This window comes from Lepidochelys olivacea (genome assembly GCF_965140295.1).
Source record: "Lepidochelys olivacea isolate rLepOli2 genome assembly, chromosome: 17".
Classification (NCBI taxonomy): domain Eukaryota; kingdom Metazoa; phylum Chordata; order Testudines; family Cheloniidae; genus Lepidochelys; species Lepidochelys olivacea.
In genome coordinates, this window is record NC_140427.1 from 19038752 (window position 1) to 19059351 (window position 20600).

The window sequence follows — 20600 nt, forward strand, 5'->3', positions numbered from 1 at the left end:
GAAGAGTCTATTTTAAACAGGTAAAGGAATTGTAAATTGACTGCGTCTTTTTCTCCCCCACCACCCTTTTCTCCCCATCTAGGTGGAGAATGGTGCTGAGTATATTCTGGAAACCATTGACTCCCTCCAGAAACATTCCTGGGTGGCGGATATCCAGGACTGCATAGACCCCGGGTAAGGCTCACTTGAGGAAGCTGCCCTCCCTGTTTCAAAAAGCACCTCTTTACCTCAGAAGAGGAAGGATTATCCAGGGGTTTGAGCACCGCCTGGGCCCAAGAGAGCTGGAGTCCGTCCCTGCTCTGCTACAAACATTCTGTGTGACCCAGGGAAAGTCCTTTAGTCTCTTAGTACCTCAGTTCCCCATTTGTAACATGGGGATAACAACACTGCTTCACCTCACAGACGTGTTGTGAGGATAAATCCATTATAAAGATGGTGAGGTGCTCAGATAGAGAGAAAGAAAAATGAAAAAAGTCAATGATTTTTTTCACCCAAAAATGCTTTTTTTTTTTTTAAAAGCCCATTTTTCAACAACAAAATTTGTTCATAAAAGGTTGGCTAGCGTTAGTCATTGTGTGACCCACCAATCTACTGCCCCGGCAGACTGGGAACAGTGTTCAGACACAGCTGACTGGAAGAGAAACCCTGGTACTAACCAGCCATCATCTCTGTGACGAAGCAAGGCCCCAAACACTCCCAGTGCTTGCGTGACCCACTGCTGAGTGTGTGTTGGGGTCCCGCTCGGTGCCTGAGCCGCGGGGGATCTGAGCCTGTTACAGCCAGCAGCTACAGAGGTTTGTCCCTCTAGCTGAAACAGCCCATGTCTGTAGCTCTGGAGTTCCTAGTTTAAATCCCCAGTGTGTCCACTAATATAGTGGCCATCACATAAGTGGGGGCTTATCTGTGACTGGAATCCTGGATGTCTTGCACACACTAACCAGTGGGTTACAGTCTCGTTCTGCCTGCAGTTGCAATTGGATACAGCGTTTGTCTTCACATCCTCTCCTACGCTGTTGTGGAGTGCTACGGTTTAGACAGCTGCTGCGTTCCTCCCCAGAGGCGGTTGGGTTTCACTGACAGGCAGTGATTCCTATGTGTGCAGCCTACAACCAGCTTGGTATGGTATCCGTTAGGTTGCAAGATGCTGTAGAAGATTGTCTTCGTCTCACTGAGGGTTTCGGGGGGAGGGGAGGGTTTGACTCCTCAAGAGATCATGGAAAAGGTTAAAATGCCTTAACAAACATCTCACAGTAGCAAATAGACTTATTTGCTTTGGCTTTAGCTGCCTTTCCGCGGCATAAGGCTCCATTCTAATTCCAAACATGTCTGAAATACTAAGCTGTTCACAGGGGAGGAAAAAATCCCCTGGTGGCTCAGATGTGAAGAGAGGAACTGCGAAAGGTGGGGTCTGTTGGTTTTTATTGACTCCCCATCTCGGGAGCACGTTGTACACGTTCTGCTTTGCTAGAAAGAGCATCCGGCAGCCCTCAGCTGAGAGCACCCAGCCCACAGAACGGTCAAGGGTTTTGGTGTCAAAGGGCTTTCTGGAGTCTAGAGGACCACATTAATGCACTTTGGTCACTGCCCTGCAGCTTGTAAAGAGTGTTATCCAGGGGCTAAGGCAATGGATGGGAGCCAGGACCCCTGGCTCTGCTGCTGCCATGTTCTGTGACTCTGAGCAAGCAGCTTGACATCTCTGTGCGGCTCTCTCCCCATATGCAATGGAGTAAGGGCCCTGATCCAGCAAATGGGCATGCATGTGCTTAACTTCCAGCACTTGAGCAGCCCTACAGCCCTTTGTGGACCCTTTGTGGGCTCAGAGCTAACCACCACGGGGATAAGTATTTGCAACATCAGGGCCCGTGTTTGTAGAGCACTCTGAGATATTTAAGACATGGACACGCCTGGTGAGCACCAAGAGTGAATTTTCATTCATCTTGTGAGTGCCGTGCTTGCCAAGGGTTTGAATCGGAAACCTCGTCAGTGCCCTGTCAACGCATTTTCTGCAGAGGTGGTTTCTTTTTTAAGGGTTGTAGTTGAGCGACTCCGACTGCTGATTCATTCACTGCTTACTAAATAATTCAGCTGCTCCCTCCCAAACACTTACCGCCAACACAAACCGCTTCCTGAGCTGCCTGCTAGCACGTGTCCTCCTGGTTCAGCTAGAGGCTGTTGCTCCAAGAGTAACAGAGACCGGTGTGCGTATCTCACCACAACGGGGCAATCGGGAGCGTCCAGGCTAAATATAGGATTTCAAGAGAGCGTGGCTTTTTGCATGACAGTGGCGTCAGGCTAAAGGGGCGGGCACAGCTATGACTGACAGGGGGAGTCAGCTGATGGTCAGGGATGTGCACAGGCATTGCTCCCATAGGGGGTCATTTGGTCAAACTTCCCGCTGTTGGACTGGCTGTTGCCGTCACCCCAAGAGATCTTGTCTAAAGGTCCCTCAGGCCTGTCTTGCTCCCACTCCACCCCCCGATGCTAAACATTGGCTCCTCCATCTCTAGATGGGTGTCCTCCACCTCTGGAGTTGGCCTGCCTTCATCTCTCCTGCCTGCTCTGCTTCCCCTACCTTCCCCCATCCGTTCGGTCCCAGATGCTTTCTTTGAACTCTGTTTCTGACCCAAATGGCCTCCAAGTCGCTGCCATGATTGGCCAGCATGGGAGCTTGGCCTGCATCCCAGGGACTGGCAAGCAGGGTACTGCAGCCATCTGGCAGAGCTGGGGCCCGTTGTTTCATGGTACAGACACTAGAAATGTGATCCAGAGCACCCAACTGAGTGCATGGAGCTTGAATTTACCCAGAATTATAAGATTAGTCAAATGAACCATGGTTCCTACCTGAGAGTGGAAATTCTTCCCCGCTCACCCCATCCCCGGTGAGGCATGTGCCTGCAGAGAGTGACAGCCTGCACATGACCATCTGCTCTGTTTTTTCCTTGCAGGGACAGCGGAGATGATATTGAACTTTCCTCCTGTGTGCAGGGAGCCTGCCTGCCAGGCAGGGTACCCTCCTGCAGCTGTGAATTTCTGGCCGATGGTAAGGGCACCCGGAGAAAATCACCAGAAACGTTGAGTTCAGATGTTTGGCATCTTGTGGTGTTGGGTTGGGTTTCAAGGCAAGAATGCAGCTGACAACAAAAGAAAAGATCATAAAATGTGGGAGCAACTCTGCTCTCCTTTGGGATCTGTTCTTGTTCATGATGCAGCCACCCTGATCTGACAGGCGAGGGATGCAGGCCAAGTATCTGGCCGTTCTGACTCGCTTTCATGTGCCCTGTAGCCAGCAGCTGATCATAGAATATCAGGGTTGGAAGGGACCTCAGGAGGTCATCTAGTCCAACCTCCTGCTCAAAGCAGGACAATCCCAAACTAAATCAAGCTGATCCTAGCCTGACCCCAGCAGCCTTCCCTTGCTGCCTATCCCTAAAGAAATGGGGGACTGAGACCAGCACATGGAGACTCTGGCTTCTGTTTCAAATCTGCCCCATTTCTGTTGACCAAAACGTCATTGCTGAGTGTGAGATGAGTTTTGGGTCTCTGTCCAGCTCCTACTGAGGCATCCTGGCACCACTGTCACTAGTCACAGCAGAGCAGCTGCACAGTGAATGGCCTGTCTGAGACTGAACTACCCTCTCTTACTTCTCGCGGTTGTTCTTCTGGGGCAGGGGAGTAGCATGTTGTCAGGGTGATGTGGGGAAGGATTAAAGTGGCTCTGCTTGTCTGGACCCATTCTCTGGGTAAATGGAAGACTGCAGTCTCTAGGGTGACCAACTAACTAACCCTACAAACTAACCCAGCCAACTGTCTCCCTTTCTCTCTCTAGTAGGAGCAGATCGTATAGAGGACAATACACCACGTCCGTTATTACTGAATGTGGTGTTGACAACGTGGGGATTTTCTATAATATTTTTATGAATCCTCTGTTTGCCTCAGTTTCCCTTATATTTTGCATGGCTACCCAGTGAGGGTGGGGAAAGGCCCAAGCTGTCTCTGAGGGCAGGCTAAGTGACCTAGAGTGTGTGCGTGTGTTTTGCCTAGCTGCCTGAGCCTGAATGTGTCCCTGAAAAGAACTGGCGAAGGCTGACCCTATAGCAAGAGACAAATCAAGCCTGTATCAATGGAAAACCCAGTCAACCAGACATTGACCCAGTATGCAGCGACCCAGAGGGAGATGCAGTTCCCGCACCTGTCAGCAGGGACCCTGAGCAAAGACCCCAGCCTGAGAACAAAGGGCTGGAAGGTGTGAGGTGGGGGGATAAAGTGTTGGCTTCTGGAGTAAGCAGGGAGCTCTCTCACCTGGGAACGGGCTAAGGAAGGCAGATTGCGAGAGACAGAGCCGGAAAATGGAGTTTTACAGCTTGGCTGGGGCTCTGGGCTAGCAAGACCAGGCTATGATTTAACCCTCATTCCTCTGCGCTAACCTAAGGACTTCCTCCGCTGTGCTCCAGGTGACTAATAAACCCACCTGTGTTGACAACACTGCCTGAGTGTCCCCGTAAATACGTGGTGAGGTGCATGAATCCCTGGTGGGTGGACAGGTCTCTACCAGGTGTCGATCTCAGTTGGACTCGCTGAGCAGATCTCGCGGCGTGAAGCAGGAGTGTTGGAGCCCCCGAGGTTCAGTCTTGGGAGGCTGCATGGCCTGCCCTGAAGGAGGAGTGAGACCCTTTGTGGGTCTGGCCCATTGAAGGGTTCCCCGAAGAGACTGCTCCAAAGTTGAGGGTGTAGCACCGATCTTGTTGGTCCGTGACAGGTGCTTGTGGGTTGATTCTCAGAGAAACTCTGAGCTTTAAGCCGTTAAAGCTTGCCTTCCTTTCAGGTGTGCACAGAACTCCAGACAGATGTTCTGTGCTTGCCACCCACACCACCACCCCAACCGCTGCCACTGTCATCTCACCCCCGCATGGCAGGGCCAGGGACTCCTTGGGGGAACACCTGGCCCATGTACCACTGGAAAACTTCCTGCAGACCGTGGAGTCACCAGCCACTAGCAGTCATTTAGCAGGTACCTGCAAGGCTCCGGGGGGGTGGGGGGTGGGTGGGAAGGGAGGTAGCCACGTTGGCCACCTTCCAACTGATTTGCTGTATGTGACACAACTGACAGAAGAAAAGGGGAAAATCCCATTGCAATGCACCGTGGGTCTCTTGAGCAAATCCTGAGCAGAACTGCTGCATTCTGATTAGAGAGACGGGTGTGAGGGGGAAGGGTGGAGGTGGGGAATTAAAGGGGTGTTCATGGGGACAGGTGTGTACATGAGGTGCCCATACATAGGGTGGGTGTGCCCAGTGGCAAAAAGGGAGGAGGTGTGCACCCAGGAATAAAGCTGATGGGGAGGTTGTATAGGCAGGCAGGGAGGGACGAGTGCACTCCTTTCTAACCTTGCCCCGCTGCTCCCAGCCAGAAGAGCCCATTGGTTTAATATAGAAACCCTTTTTCTGCCCTGCCTGGCCACTCTTTCAGTGGAATTGAGAGGAGCACCCAGTAGCCAGCCTGCTTAGCTACAGGTGCACATTTACAACACGATCCTCTGTATTTGACTCAGACGTCATCTTCCCAGCATATGATCCTGATCCTTCTGGAATAGCCAGAACGTCCTCTGCCAGAGCCCTGCGGTCTATTCACTGTTGCTGCCGTCCCTTTCGAAAGACAACCATTTCCCTCTCTAAACTGCCTTTCTTTTACCCCTTTCCAACTGTACAGGGGAGGAAAGCGAGACAGAAGTGGAGATCAACCTCTCAGATTTCCCCTGGTTCCACGGGACGCTGTCACGGATCAAAGCTGCCCAGCTGGTGCTCTTCGGTGGGGCCAGGAGTCACGGTCTGTTTGTCATTCGGCAGAGTGAAACTCGACCAGGCGAATACGTGCTGACTTTTAACTTCCAGGGGAAAGCAAAGGCAAGTGCCATTGTGATGCTTGTTATTTAAATGGTTTTAGAACTGCACTAGCCGCACTCACCCACTGTTCTCTGATGCTATCCCTCGTTTGTCTTTCCACCTCTCAGCGTCAGTCCAATATGTAGCGAGCAGGAAGCAGGACGGGGGCCTGTCTCTGGCCTACCTGTCTGATTACAGTGGGGCTCGGAAGCAGGATAGCTCTGCTGACTTCTAAAAAGATGCTTGGAAGTGTCATTATTGACTGGGCTTTTTTGGGATTGCCGAGATCCCCAAACATGAATAATTCTCCAACCCTTGAAAGCGCCTTTCATCCCAGAATGATGTACAAAGATCCATTCCACCTGTGGCTGAAATGTGGCCACCTTTGCAGCTGTTTAAAACACATGGCCATGCTGCATAACAAATTAGGACAGTGGTTCTCCATCTCTTTAGTTCTGTGCTGCATAAGAGGGAATGAAAAGAGCTAACGTTTATGTGTGGCCTTTCATCCAGAGGTCTGGATGGTCAGGTGGTTACCAGAATTGGAAGCACTCCACAAACTACTACTAGTCACTCTCTTCATTGTTAGATCTCAAAGCACTTTACAGAGGAAGTCAGTATCATCATCTCCTTTTTACGGGTGGGGAAACTGAGGCACAGGGCGGGACATGACTTCCCTCATGTCCTCCAGCAGGCCAATGGCAGAGTTGGGAATAGAGCCCAGGTGTCATGAGTCCCAGTCCAGTGCCCGGTCTACTGGGCTACAACACTACAGATCAGTTTTGCCCCCAGATTCTCTAGGCAAAGCTCCCATTGATTTCAGTGGAAGTGACACCCTTGTACTGAAAGCAAGATGAAGATCTATGTCATGAACAGGGATTAGCTCACCATCACTGAAATGCAGCTCTCTCTGGGGTGGAACGCTGACCCCTTTTAACAGGGCACAGAAATACTGAGCTACAGGTTAGTATGGAGGGTACATTGAGTCGATATACGTGTGCTAGCTTTGTTTGACCTAGCATGCTAAAAGTAGCAATGTACCTGCAGGGTGGGCCAATGGCCTGAGTACGGCCCTAAGTCTCAGACGGGGTGGTACTCAGGGTGGCTAGCCCCTCCTGCCACCTGCGCTGCCCCAGCTACACAGCCTGATCAAAGTTAGTGCGCGTATGTCTACCTCTAGCTGCAGTGAAGACGTCCCCAGAGAGTGATGTGAGGGTCTTGGATCCAGTCGAAAGCGAGGAAGGGATTGTCAGGTGGTTACCAGAATTGGAATGTAGCCAGGACACTGGGGCTACCAAACCCCTTGTGAAAGAAGCCTGGGGGGCTCTAAAGGAAGCTGGATGTTAGCCACCTAGAGCAGCCCAGGGAGCCAGTGGGAAGCAAGGCTGCTAGAGGAGAGTGAATGAGCTGCTCGGTGCAGGGAGAGGACTGAGAGCAGCCCTGGAGGATTAGCATGTCGGAGGAAGTGAAAGCTTCCTGTAGGCTTAAGATGCTGCCAGAGGGGGCTCTGCCAGACCAGCTCTAATGAATAGAGAATAAAATGCCCAAGGGGACCCCAAACCACCCACTTTGCCAATAGCCCACGCAGTTTAGTCTCCTGGCTCGGCTCCCAAGCGAGCGTTAACCGCCTTCCCACCCCCGGCCCCCCCACCCAAGAGAAATGCAGCCGCTATCTAGGGCTCTCAGTCTGGCTGCTCCGAACATGAAGCTGGGGGAGTGGAAATGCTGAGCCACCGAAATGCATCTCGCAGATTTGACAGCGCTTGCTGCTCTGCTAAGGCAGGAAGGCTTTAAAAGAAACAATGCTGGCAGCTCCTTATCCCAGTGCCAGCCTGCCAGGAACAGCACAATAGGAAGATCAGAGCAAGGCCTGTTTTTTTGTTTTTTTTTTTAAATATAAAGCCTGTTTGTTCTTGCTGGCTGTTTTTGTGTGTGTGTCTAACACAGACCCCTTTTTATGCGGTGTATGACTCACGTGCCCCAGGTTAAGCACGGACTATGCGACTCTGTCAGGGGACAACTCTGGAGATCTGCAGACTATTCCCGACTCCGCCACTGACTTACTGAGTGACCATGGGCAGCTTACTCAACCCCTTTCTGTCCAGCTCCTCTGCAAAACTGGGCTGATACTTGGCTCCCTTTCTAAGGTGCTTTGAGATCACTGGATTAAAAGCCTCCCTTTTATTCCTATTCTGTTTCTGTTTCTGCTTGGCATCGATGGCCCTCAATGCTGGGACAGCCTGAGTGGCTCGGTATGGTAGCAATAACTCTTGCAAGTGTCCACATTCTAGCGAAGAGGCATCAGTTCTCCCCTTGGTGACGCCGCTAGGTAATTTCCCATGGAGAGATCTATTAGCCCTTTGGGGCTGGCTGCACAGGTTCCTGGCCTGGTGCGTGAAAGCGAAAGGCACTCGCCTGAATGGTGCTGTGGATGAAGTCTGAGGGGGTTCAGTGAAGTAGAAACCTGTGAGGTTTCAGTGGCAGAGCTGAATGCAAATCCTCTCTCTTATTAGACATGGCAGGGGGGTGCTTGTTCCAGCAGCCACCCTGTTAAGCCCTGGGTTGGGGTGACGGGGAAAGAGACACATTCCTGACATGGGTTAGGGCTCAGGGGGCTCTGAGCGCTCTCAACTCTGCAGGGCTGAAGGGGATGTCCCCCTGGCAAGTGTTAGCCTTGGCAAGTCATGGCAGACCTGATCCTGAGTGATGCTGAGCACTCTCTTCCAACTGGTTTCAGGGAACATTGTGCGTGCTCAGCACCTCTCAGGCTCAGGACCCAAGAAAGGAAGCTCTTGTTGCATACACATTTTTGTTTTATTTTTAGAACATAATTGTTTACTAATAAACACCCCCCCCCCCCCGAGTTTGGTAGGAGCTGCGCAGAGGAACCTCATGCTTCACAGGAGGGACTTACAACTCAGAAAGGGCATTTAAATGTGCAGTGTTTATAAGGAATACTACCCCATAGGGGTGAAACTAGAACATTTTAACAGGCCACTCCACTGCAGAAAGTGGGAACTAGCCTTTGATTTCCCAGCAAATGTCTTGCATTACAAGTCAGTTGCACTTTAACTTGCATGCAGCCGGGTGAGTGTCAGTGAAAGGTCCCAGAGCAGAAGCTCTCTGCTGGGTGTTCTCTTTGTGCAGCCTCTATTCCAGTGTTTTTTTGGTAAAGGTGCTTTCCTTTTTATTTCCCCCTCTTCTCAAAGAACACTTCTGTTTCATGCTGCTGGTAACCCAAAAGGCCAGCTTCCCTGACCAGACGCTTTCTGAATGGGTCATAGCAACTGTTGCTTGGCAGCCAATCAGTTTCAATCAGCTCTGAAACGTGAGATCTTCCTGTTTTGAGCCAAATTGCTAGCGAAGCGGAAAAAACAATTTTGTTTGTAGATAACCAGTAGCCTTTGGATTGGGGGAGCTGTAAACGCTCTACCCAGCACATGAAGGAACCAAGCCATGTGCACGATCTGTGGCACAAATAACACTTGGGTCAGTATCCACGGCCGCTGTGGACTTGCCCTTCGGCCCATCTGCTTCACTGCGCCCCTCTCTTGCAGCACCTCCGGCTATCCCTGAACGAGAACGGCCAGTGCCATGTTCAGCACCTCTGGTTCCAGACCATCTTCGATATGTTGCGGCACTTCCACACCCACCCCATCCCCCTGGAGTCCGGCGGCTCAGCTGACATCACTCTCCGCAGCTACGTTGTGGCGCAGGGCCCCTTCTCTGGTAGGTCACCCGGCTAGCACAGCATCCCTCGTGATCCTGCACAGGAGATGAGTGAGGAGAGCTGGAGATGGGTCAGAGCTCATATCCGGATGCGATCCTAGGACTTGGGGTCAGGGCCGTCTCCAAGAGAAACGTGCTTGCACCAAGTTCCCTGCAAACATCCAAAAGAAAAAGACTCTCTCGTGTTTTCTCCTCCAGTACCATTTCCCAAAAGCTGTCCTGCTTATTCTAAGGTGTTGCCCCTATGCTGACCCTTGGGGAGTGGGGCTAGGAGCACTTCACTTAGCCCTTGAGTTCTTCTGACCAGCAGCCAGCTCAGGAATGGTGGTGTCCAAGATTCCCTGGCTAGAAGGACCAAGCTGGCTTTACAGGCTGGTGCCCTTTGATATGGGCTGGGGTGGATTTCCAGAGAGAACTTCCACAACATAATGTCTGGTATCTCTCATCCAGGGATCTCAAAGCATGGTATGAAAGTGGGTCTGTGTCTATTATCCCATTTTACAGAGAGACAAAGTGAGGGTCAGCGAGATTATGACTTGCTCAGGGTCACACAGCAAGGGATTAGAATAGAAACGCAGCATCCTGGATGTGGATGTGCCCCTTCTAGTGATGGCCCGGACATATATAGAGGTTGAGCCTGCTACAGCCCTGGCTAGCAGATCCAGCTCCTTTTAGCTCAGGCAGAAGTGGTGCGGGCTTTCGCATCCAGAGGTCCAAGGTTCAGTCCCGGCTGACAACCATGTACCTGGCCTTACAGATGTCCAGTGTTCTGCTCTAACCACTAGAGGTGCTGCCTTCATATATAAAAAAATCTAAAGGAGCTCTGTGTGTGTATCCATCTCCATCTCCATGAGCTGTAGGAAGAGCATGCTGGGGGCCAGTGTGTGTATTTTCTGCTCCGGTGATAAGGGATGTGCTGAGTGGCCTGTTGCACATACTTGATGAGGCAGGGAGAGTGAAATCACTCGAGATGCAATTAGGCGGGACCTTGTGGGAAGGATTTGATTACCTGTGTCCATGCGTCTGATCAGATCTTGAGGGGCTGAACAGGGCGAGGGCCCTGAGCACCTCTTGTCCGGAGGGGATGTTCTCGTTTGGGGCTGAGCTGCCTCCAAACTGGCATAGGATGGATGCATTTAAAACCCACTCCTCAAATGAGCAATGGGGGCCGTAACATGATACAGAGGTCAGTGCTCCCCTACATAGCCTTAATATGGGGCTCAGTGTTGTCTCCCAGTTCTTCCCCAGGGAGACAGGCTTCCTTCTGTCTGCATAGGAAGTGGCAGGGAGTCCAGTCCCCCAAGGACTTTGGTTTTCCCCCAAGACCTGCCTGGTTTTCTGGGGAGCCACCAGATCTGTGCAGCGTCCCCGTGCCTCTGGGCTGTTACCCACACCCCTCAATCCCTCTGATGGGGACGTGCTGCCAGGAGTCCCTGCACCAGCTGCTGGCCTCCCCACACCCCGCTACTGCAGTGAAGGGGGATCTGCTCAAGATGATCCAAACGTGATGGGCCTGATCTTGTTCCAGGTCCCCATCTGGGGCCGATTGGGGAGAGGGGGGTGTAGGCCGCACGTCCCATCCAGACCCACAGAGCGCTTGTGCAGTTGGAGGTAGAAGGGGCAAAGTCACAGCGCTGGTGCTTTCTGCCCTCCCTCCCCCTCGCCTCTTGGCCCCATCGATTTTTGTGCTCCCCTTTCCCCTTGGAGGCATTTCAGCTGCACGAGCGTCTCAATCCTCTGCTGTGTTAGCAATGCACAGGGCTTCCGAGGTGAGGCCTACGCAGCCCGGTGCTGTCCCAGCTGTATCTGGGGCAGGCTGGGGCATCGCCATGAGAGCGGAGGGACTGTGCCACTGTGCTTGGGGAGAAGGAGCCACCCCTGGCTGGGCAGGAGACACCCCTTTGCCCTCCGAGGCCTGCAAGGAAGGGCGCATACCTGCGCTCACCCCCTGCAGGCAATGTGGGTTGCGTGGCTTCACGCAGCAGACTGAGAGGGCGGCTGTCTCCATATTGGCCAAGACCCAAATTAACTGAGAGCAGATTCGTTCGGGTCAGTGGGAGAGGCTGGGAGGGACAGGATGTAGCTCCTGGCATCCGAGCACTGGAGTCTGAACCACTGGGGGATCTGCAGCGAGGAGCCACGGTTAAAGTGCTGGAGTGGGATTCGGGAGACCTGATGTCTTTCTCAGCTCGCCCGCTGACTTCATGTAGTGACTTGCCCGCCGTGTCTCTGGTGATCCCGCCTGCTTCCTTGCCTGGCCTGGGCGCTGTGAGGCCGAGCCGGAGTCTGCAAAGCGCTGTGAGATGGACAAAGACAATGAGCTAGCACCTTAGTCGATAGAGCAGCCCATCCCAGTACCACTCTGCCCTTCCTCGCATGCATGGCCACTCCCAGGCCCTGGCTCCATATTTCAACTGGTTGAGGTTAGGAGAGATCACGCCACCTAGAGTCTAGGAGTTGGAAGATCTGCAGCAGATCTGAAGTCCTGACGGTCACTGACTTGCTGGGTGACCTTGGACAAGACCCCCTCCACCTACCCCATGGGTGCCTCAGTTTCCCCACCTGTCACTTGGGTCTAATGACACTCACCTGTGTAAAGCACATGAGACTCTCTGATGACAGGTTTCATGTGAGTGCAAAGCTTATTGGCAGGGCTGTGCGGGGCAAGCATCCCTGTGCTGTATGTGCCCTGGGGACGGAGAACTCCTCTCTCCGTGGCTGCCAGTCCAGCACCGAACAGCTTGTAAAACATTCGCCCTCGTGCCTTCTCCGGGCACGTGACTCTTTTGTGTTTCACCTTGCAGATGCCAGCCCTGCCCCAGCTGTTGCCTCCCAACAGCCCAGCTGCAGGAGCGACCTCCCATCCCAACCCTACTTCTCCAGCTTTGTGCCAGGCCCTTTCCAGCCCGCATCGCCTGGGGAGGGGGCTGTCGCCTCTTCCTCCTCAACCGGCCACCCTCTGTACCACCGAATGGAGGGGACCCTCAGTGCCCGGAGCCGCAGCAACAGTACTGAGCGCCTGCTGGAGTCACCCAGCATTAGCGTGGAGGACTACCACGAGAGCGACGGCTCGCGCAGCAGGACCAGGGCGGTTGAGAACCAATATTCTTTCTACTGAGGAGTCACAGGGTGGAGGCCAGCCCTCTGTGTGGGGTGTCCTTGCCTACCAATGCAGCCGTGGCTCATGGAGATGCTCGTGCCATTGCTGATGAGCCCTGGCTCTGATCTCTGACCGCCCCCATGGATGTTTACGTATCGCCATGGCCCAAAGCCATGGGCTGTCCCCACTCTCTTGTCAACTCTCTGGCGTGCCCCTCACCTCAGCATCTGATTCACTGGTGCCAGTCAAAAGTCGCCAACTCCATCCATCACCAGCAATGGACCTGGGCTGTCCTTTGTCCCCCTTGCACCTCGGAGAATGGTTTGAACGATGAGCAACTCCACCAGCCTGGCAACCGTGTTGGGGATGTCCCAACCAAACACATTCACCGCTCCCTAGATCTGGCTCATGCTCTGAGCTCAGAAGGCCAAAGACACCAGTGCCATTAAGGGATCTGTTCTGGGGTCAGCAGTACCCGGTCTCTGCCATTATCAGCTTGTGGTCGGTTCCCTTAACTCCTACAAATACTCTCCTGCTGGTTTCTCCATTGTCTGCAGTCGGATTGGGACTTTCCACTTCCTGCTTGGGTCTGGTAACATGCAGTGGTTCTCCTGGAACAGGAATCCATGGCTTTGATTTATATTGCTTTTCCCTTAGCTGTGCAACAGTGAAAGCATCTCCTGGCATTTCCTAGATGGAAAGGACGAGACGTTGCCAGTGTTGGAATGTAGTCAAGGACACCTCAAATGGTTACTTCCCTTCAGGGATAATTACCTTGAGTTCTGCAAACAAGACACTGCAAGCTTGTAACGTTTTGAGGTGACCTTGTACATGACAAATCTCACCAAGGTAGTTTTGTTGCTAGCAAAGAGAACGTGCCCACACACACACCAGTCAGGGATGGAAAAGACCTATCAGACTATCTGGTCCCTCTCCATTGCTATTACAAGATTGCTCGCTGCAGGAAATTTAGGGGGGAGGGGTTGTCCACTTGAGTGCCAAACTAGGGGGCTTCCGCCATTCCCCAGGGGAGATTATTCCACAGCCTACTGCATCTGACTGTCGGAAAGTTTTTCCTGATAGCCAGCCCATATTTTCCCTTTCTTCATTTTATCCTGTTACTCCTAGTTGTAGCCAGGGGCCCCATCCTAAATCATTCCTTTTCCTTCTTGGTTTTTAAAATCCTACAGCTGCTTGAGGGGTAGAATAAAATCCTCCTGCCTATGTCATCTCTTAGCCAGCTTGTATCTGTTAGTATTTTCTTCTAAATCCATCTCCCCAGGCCCTGATCATTTGTGTTTATGTTCTCTGAACTTCCCCCAATTTGTCAATGGCTTCTCGGTAACGTGCACATGTGTGTCTGATGCATATTCTCTCTCTTTCACGTGCATGCTCTCGCTCTCTCTCTCTCTCTGACACACACATACACCAACATGAAAGTTCCTGGTTGAATCCCAATCATGGCTAACCCTTGTACATTCTATTGCCAGTGCTAAGAGGAACAAGATTGCAAATGCACCTTTTGGCTAACATGGCAAATTCAATCAGTTCCATCCCCTAGAGACCGAGCTTTTAAAGTATGACATTGGCCCAAATTTTCAAGTGGTCACTTTTATTTTTTTGGGTGCTGCAGTGGTTGGGCCCCAGCTGGAGATGCCCAGGGAACCTTATTTTCAGGAGGGCCAGGCCCTCTCTACTCTGTTAGAAGTCAGTGAAAATTTCCGCTGCTTGGTTGGGCTCCCCAAAATTAAGGCACTGAAAATCAGGGGCTACTTTTGAAACTATGGCCTATTAAACCTAACTGCTGAAGAAGAGTGAGCTGAAGAAAAGAGAGTGCTGTTTCCTACTGTGTTCATAGACAAAATAACTGAAGTGTTTGGCTGGTATGCTTTTGGTTTTAATTTAAAACAAAAAATTTGTACTCATGGCTGGATGAAACTCCCCCTGGGCAGAGGGCCAGGTCTACACACCAATTTAGTACTGATATAATTATGTCAGTGGGTTGGCTGGGGCCTGGGGTGTGCATTTTTATTTGAACTGAAATTGTTACACCCATACACCTCTAGTGTGCATGTGTGGCAAAATGGATTGAGCACTGGACTGGGACTTAGCAGACCTGGGTTCTGTTCCCAGCTCTACTATTGGCCTGCTGGGTGACCTTCGGCAAGTCACTTCCCTTCTCTGTGCCTCAGTTTCCTCATCTGTAAAATTGGCATAATGAGACCGACCTCTCCTTTGTAAAGTGCTTTGAGATCTACTGATGAAAAGCCCCATATAAGAGCTAGTTATTATTAAAGGTGCCTTATAACACTATATATTACTGCCCTTCCCATATGGGAAGAAGTTATATGGTGTAAGCATCTGTCTGCCAGTCTAACAGAGTCCACCCTAGGGAGGACACTGCAGGTGTTGTTAAAACAGCACAACTTGTGTGTGTAGACAAGGCTTGAGTCCCACTTAAGGGTTCCTTTGGCATTTCTGTGGTGGCTTCTTTCCTGAGCCAGCAAAACGTGTCCTCATCTTCCCCCCCCTTCCCGTGGTCATTTCTCCCAGCTTTCCCCTCTCCTCCCTTCACCGCTACTTGCAAAGGCAAATAATGGGTCTTCTGGGCCAGCCTGCTGCACCACCGGCTTAAGAGTTGTGCTCCTAAAGCAGCATTAGGGGAGGGGAGGGGAGGGGAGCCTTTGGCTGCCCGTCCCCCGATGCTTACAGCCACTTCTGCTTTCAAATGATTTGGAAGGGACAGCGGGAGGGGTTCGATTTAGTTTGGGTTTTTCATTTGCCTGCTGCAGCAGCCCAGCCTAGACGGGGGGTGGGGGGTTACATACAGAGGAGCCCGTGCAATATACAAACAGGGGGCACCCTGTGCTGCAAAGAAAGGCAGGGTTTTCTTCGGTAGCGAGTTTGAAATGGACCTGCTCTGTTTGCACACCCAAGGAACTGACGGGGAGCATCCAGATATTGAACGGTTGCTGCCATTCTCCTTCTCCAGAAAGACTCGGCGAGCTGATCAGACAGAGGCAACGCATTGCCTCGGAGCCCTTCCCCAGCTGGCTGCTCGTTCCCATTCTGCCTTGGGGGTGGGGTAGGCAGGAAAGGGGGTAGCAAATGATCTACAAGCAAATATGTTGATTTGTAAATAGGGGGAAGTAGGGAGAAGTGTAATGTTCTGTAGAATAACCACATTTATTTAAGCAACTTGTAAAACAAATGGGAAAATTGAGTTCCAGTTTTGAAATAAAACCACTTGAACCAAGACACTGCATTGAAAGTGATTATAGGGGCTTCCCTGGATTTGCTATAAGAGTGCTGGCTGCCATATTAGCTTCTCCGAGTGTGTACATAGGTGCTGTAACTAGGGGTGCGGCAGCATTCCTGGCTCGAAATGGTTTCCATCATATACACGACTTACAGTTTGGTAAGAAGTCCCAACTGAGATATGGGCTGCATTATGCTTGGGGCTGTACAGACATAGAGCAAGAGATGGTCCTTGTCCCAAAGAGCTTCCAGCCTACACAGGGTGGGAAGGAAGTACCTTTTGGCTGTTTAACAGCTGGGGAAGCTGATGCACAGAGCGATCATGACGTGCCCAAGGTCACAAAGGGAATAAACAGAATTGGGAATAGAACCCAGGTCTTGTGGCTCCCCAGCTGGGGCCTTAACCACAAGACTCTTCTTCCTCTTTCACATGCAGCACTGACAGTGGCCTCAAATGGCAGTGGCTGGAGCACTGTTGGGCACCAAAGCACTTCAAAGTGGTCCATGGAGCTGTGCCAACGGTGAAGCTTCTGTGCCATGGATCTGAGCTGCTTCCTGCTCGTGGTAGCCTGTTTTTGGAGGTGTTTTGTGAGCTGTTAACCTCAGCCAGCCCTCTGCTCCATTGCTGTCTTTGTCACATGGGTCACCGGTAAATTCAGCGTGGTCAAACCGGCAGAGGATTCCATCATCATTCACACTCCGTTAGCATCCCTGACCACATCTCCCTTGCCAGAGGCCTACGTTGACACGTGCTCTCCTTGCAACCAGTTCAGCACACAGCTTTGGCTGTGTAACGGGTTCCCCCTTGGTAGGTCCTCCCGCTCTTTCGGCCATAGGATCTCTGAACGCTCTGCCCTAGGTGCTACTGGCAGCTATCTCTTCTGGCGCCGACGTTCTCCCCGCTGCTGAGGCACTGTCTGGATTTTCCCAGAATGCCCTGGCACAGGCACAGTTAGGCAGCGCGATGAGGGCAGCGGCCCAAGCCCGGCTGACACCTGGGTACGTCTCAGAAGAAAGCTGCTCAGCCCTGTTTCTTGTGAACAGGTCAGGTGATTGAGTTGATTAAAAACCCCACATTTTCAGTACAGACAGGACCGTGGCCAGTTCTGGGTAGCTCCTCAGTCAAGGCCCAGACAGCTGGTAAAGCAATAACACTCTCAGGAAAAGCAGGATGGAATCCTTGGCGCTAGGAAGCTCATACTGCTGGATCCCTAAGGCAAGCACCAGGGACCATTACATTGTGTGCTCTTGCGTATTAGTAAGTTATTCATGCCCTGGTGTGTTGGTGAAGTGGAACCTCCTGCAGCAGGAATGAATGAATGGTCGGTTGTGCTGGAAAATAATGTTCTGTCCTCTTACAGGATTCCTGGGAAGCTGAGAGAAGGACACCTCTGTCCATTTGTAAGGAACAGAGAGATCTGGGAGTAGAAAAATGTAAGAGACAAGCCAGTGATAGCGTAGCGTACTGGTTTATTTGTATGAGCCCCACTGCCCTCGGCTGGATGGAATCGGAAGTGCTGTAGTGTGTGTGATTATTAGGGCAGAGACTGATTTACAATTAACCTGAGAACCCTCAAAATCAAAGGTTTTCACATTTCATTCACTTAGATATTGCAAAGCTCAAATATCAAAAATGGACCTTTCTGCCCCACCTCCCCATCCAAATGCAGGAGCATGTCAGAGCGATAACAAACTCAGTTTCTTTCAAGAATGCTCCCATTTTCAAGAAAGTGCCTCCCAAATGCAAACATTTGTTTAGACCAAGAGCAGGGTTGTGGGTTTTTTTTCCCTGTTAAAACATGCAAATGTTTTCCTGTTCTGATGTAAAACCTGTCAGGCTGCAGTCAGCACAATTCTGGAACTGATCAAGGCCCCACCACAAAGCTGTGAGTCATTATGTGGGTTTTTTTTAAATTTCACAAAAGAATATTTGCTATTTTTGCACAACCCGGACAATGGTCTTGCCTCCAACGAGTATCTTAAAAATAACAAGCAAGGACCAACTGCACTGTTGGCTCTAGGGCAATTTCCTAGGGACGTGTGGTTTGTGGGCACACCGTGCTCACTGCTCTTTCCACATACTGCATATATGGGCTCCTTTAGATGACCAGCAAAGTGGCTGTGATTTTTTTTGTGGTCGTACGTTGTTACAGGTGGAAACCACAGTTTGGACTATCTACACAAACAAGCTAGCCAGGTCCATGTTTGTAGCTATTTCTACACTCCCAGTTGACATTCCACCTTTCTTCATTAGGGGATAGCGCCCCCAGAACCATGAGCTGACAGCCAGGCAGTAGTTCCCAATATTGAAATGTTTATCTTGGACTTACAGCTTTGTAGAGGTTGCAGCTGCAGTGATGAAGGAACAGGGCATCGTAGGGCAATTGGACTGGCCGGTGAGCATCCACCTATCAAGCGATGCAGAGGGACTGGCTGGGTGTCAGTGGATTAGGAATGATACTGTATATAGCACTTTCATCTCCAGGCTGCTTGTGACTGAAAATGGACCATGGGCTATTCCATGGCTTGTAGGAAATGAGCTGGTTTCCGTTCAGTGGACAGGTGTCCACATCATGGGAGCCACCATCCCAACTGGCACTAACTGGCCCATTTTCTGGCAGTCTTAGCTGAAGGCCCAAGGGCTGACCGAGCCATGGAGACAGGACTGCCTCAGCAACATGCTGGGCAGTCAGCTGGGGGCAGGTTAACTTGCTCCTGCCTGGTCTGTGGCTGTCAAGACTTCAAGCTCTGGTGTGGTCAGCCATTTAGGAACTCTGCCCGCACTAAATTCACACCGTTCTTTTTAAAATCAGTTTTGTAAGACCAACACAACTCATAAACCAGTGTGATCTCTAGATCAGCCTCAGAGGAGCTAAAAAGGTGCTACTTTTGTTTAAAAAGGTGTAAACATAGAGGGGGCTGAACCAGAAAGCCAGCTCCACATCCTCTGTCTTTTTTGGAGGGGTTCAATAGTAGATCCAGATTTTGTAAACGGTCCTTAAATTTATAGAGCTGACCCAAAGCTCTCCCCCTGCACATCCCTTGCACCTTTAGGCCATCTGAGATCTGGATCCAGATTCTGCAGCTTCTGCCAATCTTGGTGTAAAATACAAAAAGGCATGTTCCCCTCTTCCATTGCACCTGACCTCTAGTAGCTAATTTTGGCATGCACCCAGCCTGAGTGAATGTCATGCCATTTCTGTAGCACACAGCGGACTGACAAGGAATTTGGCTTGCATACGAAGCTTGTGTCCCAGCCGGGCTCTGCACTGACTCCCGGTTCTTGACTTCCAGCTGTTGCAGTGGCTAAATGTTTCTCAGATTTATAGTCTCCCTGTTGGTAAAAGCCTTGTGCCTTCAAAGGCTGTGAAAGGGAATGTGCATGGTGCAGGCTCAGATGCAGTGAGCTACCTCAGTGCCTTCTTTCCCATACAGATTGCCTATGTTCTTGGAAGCAGCTTCCCTCAAGCCACCGTCATCTATCACTGTTTGTGCACAAAAGCCTGTGATGTGTCACATGGAGCGCTAGTTAATTACTGAAGTGACACGAACAGATGGTGCAAGCAGCAATACAGGGAGGTGCTAGGAAGTACGGTCTCGCTTCCATTGTCACCGAGGTAGAAATTTGGCACGGGCAGGTATGCTGGTGCAAAACGCACTGAATTGCAGCCCGGAGCCTCTGCAAAGTGGATGTGCACAACCGCAAGCAGCCACAAAACACAGTCAGAATGTGACCTACTTTGCAAACGGAGGCCACTTGTCTCTGGCATGTCTTGCAGGACTCTGGGGACAAAACTCAGGTCAGCATTGCTGCTTGAGGAGAGTAGAAGGTTACTCTGTTTGGGCTACAATAAAAACCAATCAAACAAACTCAGCTTTGAAAGCAAGAGAGTCAGAAGTTTGATCTAGTAGCTAGAACACAGGGCTGGGGCTTAAGAACAACTGAGTTGTAATCCCAGCTCTGCCCCATATCCTGTTGTAGGTTTGGGCAAGTCACGTAGACGTTCTGTGCCTTAGAGCTGAGCAATGGGGGTAATCCTACTTACCCTGTAGAGGGTTAACGAGATAATATCTGGAAGGTGCTTTGGACGTGAAGGGTGCTCTATGACTGAGGATCATCATTATTAAAACTCCAGTGCTTTGCAAAACCTCAGCAAAAAGAAAAAGCGCCCTACAGCACTAATAATAATGCAGCTGTAGACCGTCATGTACTTTACATGATGTGTGTATTTCTTTACTTACTTCCCCTGTGTCTACTGCCATTTCCTGCCCTTGCCAATACAGGCGAGGTTGTATGAGGGTAGCAAGGGTGAGGACTAAGCTGTAGACAGGGTCCCAGCATTTAAACAATTGTGTTGTTTAGACCACGGGGGCTAGACTGGCTCTGAGCCAGCTGAACAGTTGAGCGTCCAGACATGGCTTGAAGGGCTGCGAGTGGCAGGGACGGCCCGGCTCGGCTCTAACCCGGCTGGGGCTGGGAGAATGGCTCAGCTCTGGGATTAGCTGCCCGGGGGCTGTGTCTACACTGTCCACGCTACAGCGCTGTAGCGCCGGTGTGTAAACACCGCGGCCCCGGGGGCGAGCCGGAGCCCGCAGGCGGCCCTACGAGAGCACGGGCGGGCCCCCGGCTCTGAGC

At 51.3% G+C, this 20600-nt stretch overlaps 1 protein-coding gene across 1 annotated transcript in view; it reads left to right on the forward strand.

Annotated features, from left to right (window-relative positions):
- Positions 1-15953, forward strand: part of SH2B2 (SH2B adaptor protein 2) — a 66216-nt gene extending 50263 nt beyond the window's left edge. Inside the window, exons 4-9 of the mRNA XM_084651153.1 lie at positions 83-174; positions 2946-3040; positions 4823-5008; positions 5705-5898; positions 9435-9606; positions 12411-15953. Coding sequence (XP_084507279.1) covers positions 83-174; positions 2946-3040; positions 4823-5008; positions 5705-5898; positions 9435-9606; positions 12411-12724 — 1053 coding nt within the window. The 3' untranslated portion in view covers positions 12725-15953. The remainder of the gene's footprint in view (positions 1-82; positions 175-2945; positions 3041-4822; positions 5009-5704; positions 5899-9434; positions 9607-12410) is intronic.
- The last annotated feature ends 4647 nt before the right edge of the window (positions 15954-20600 follow it).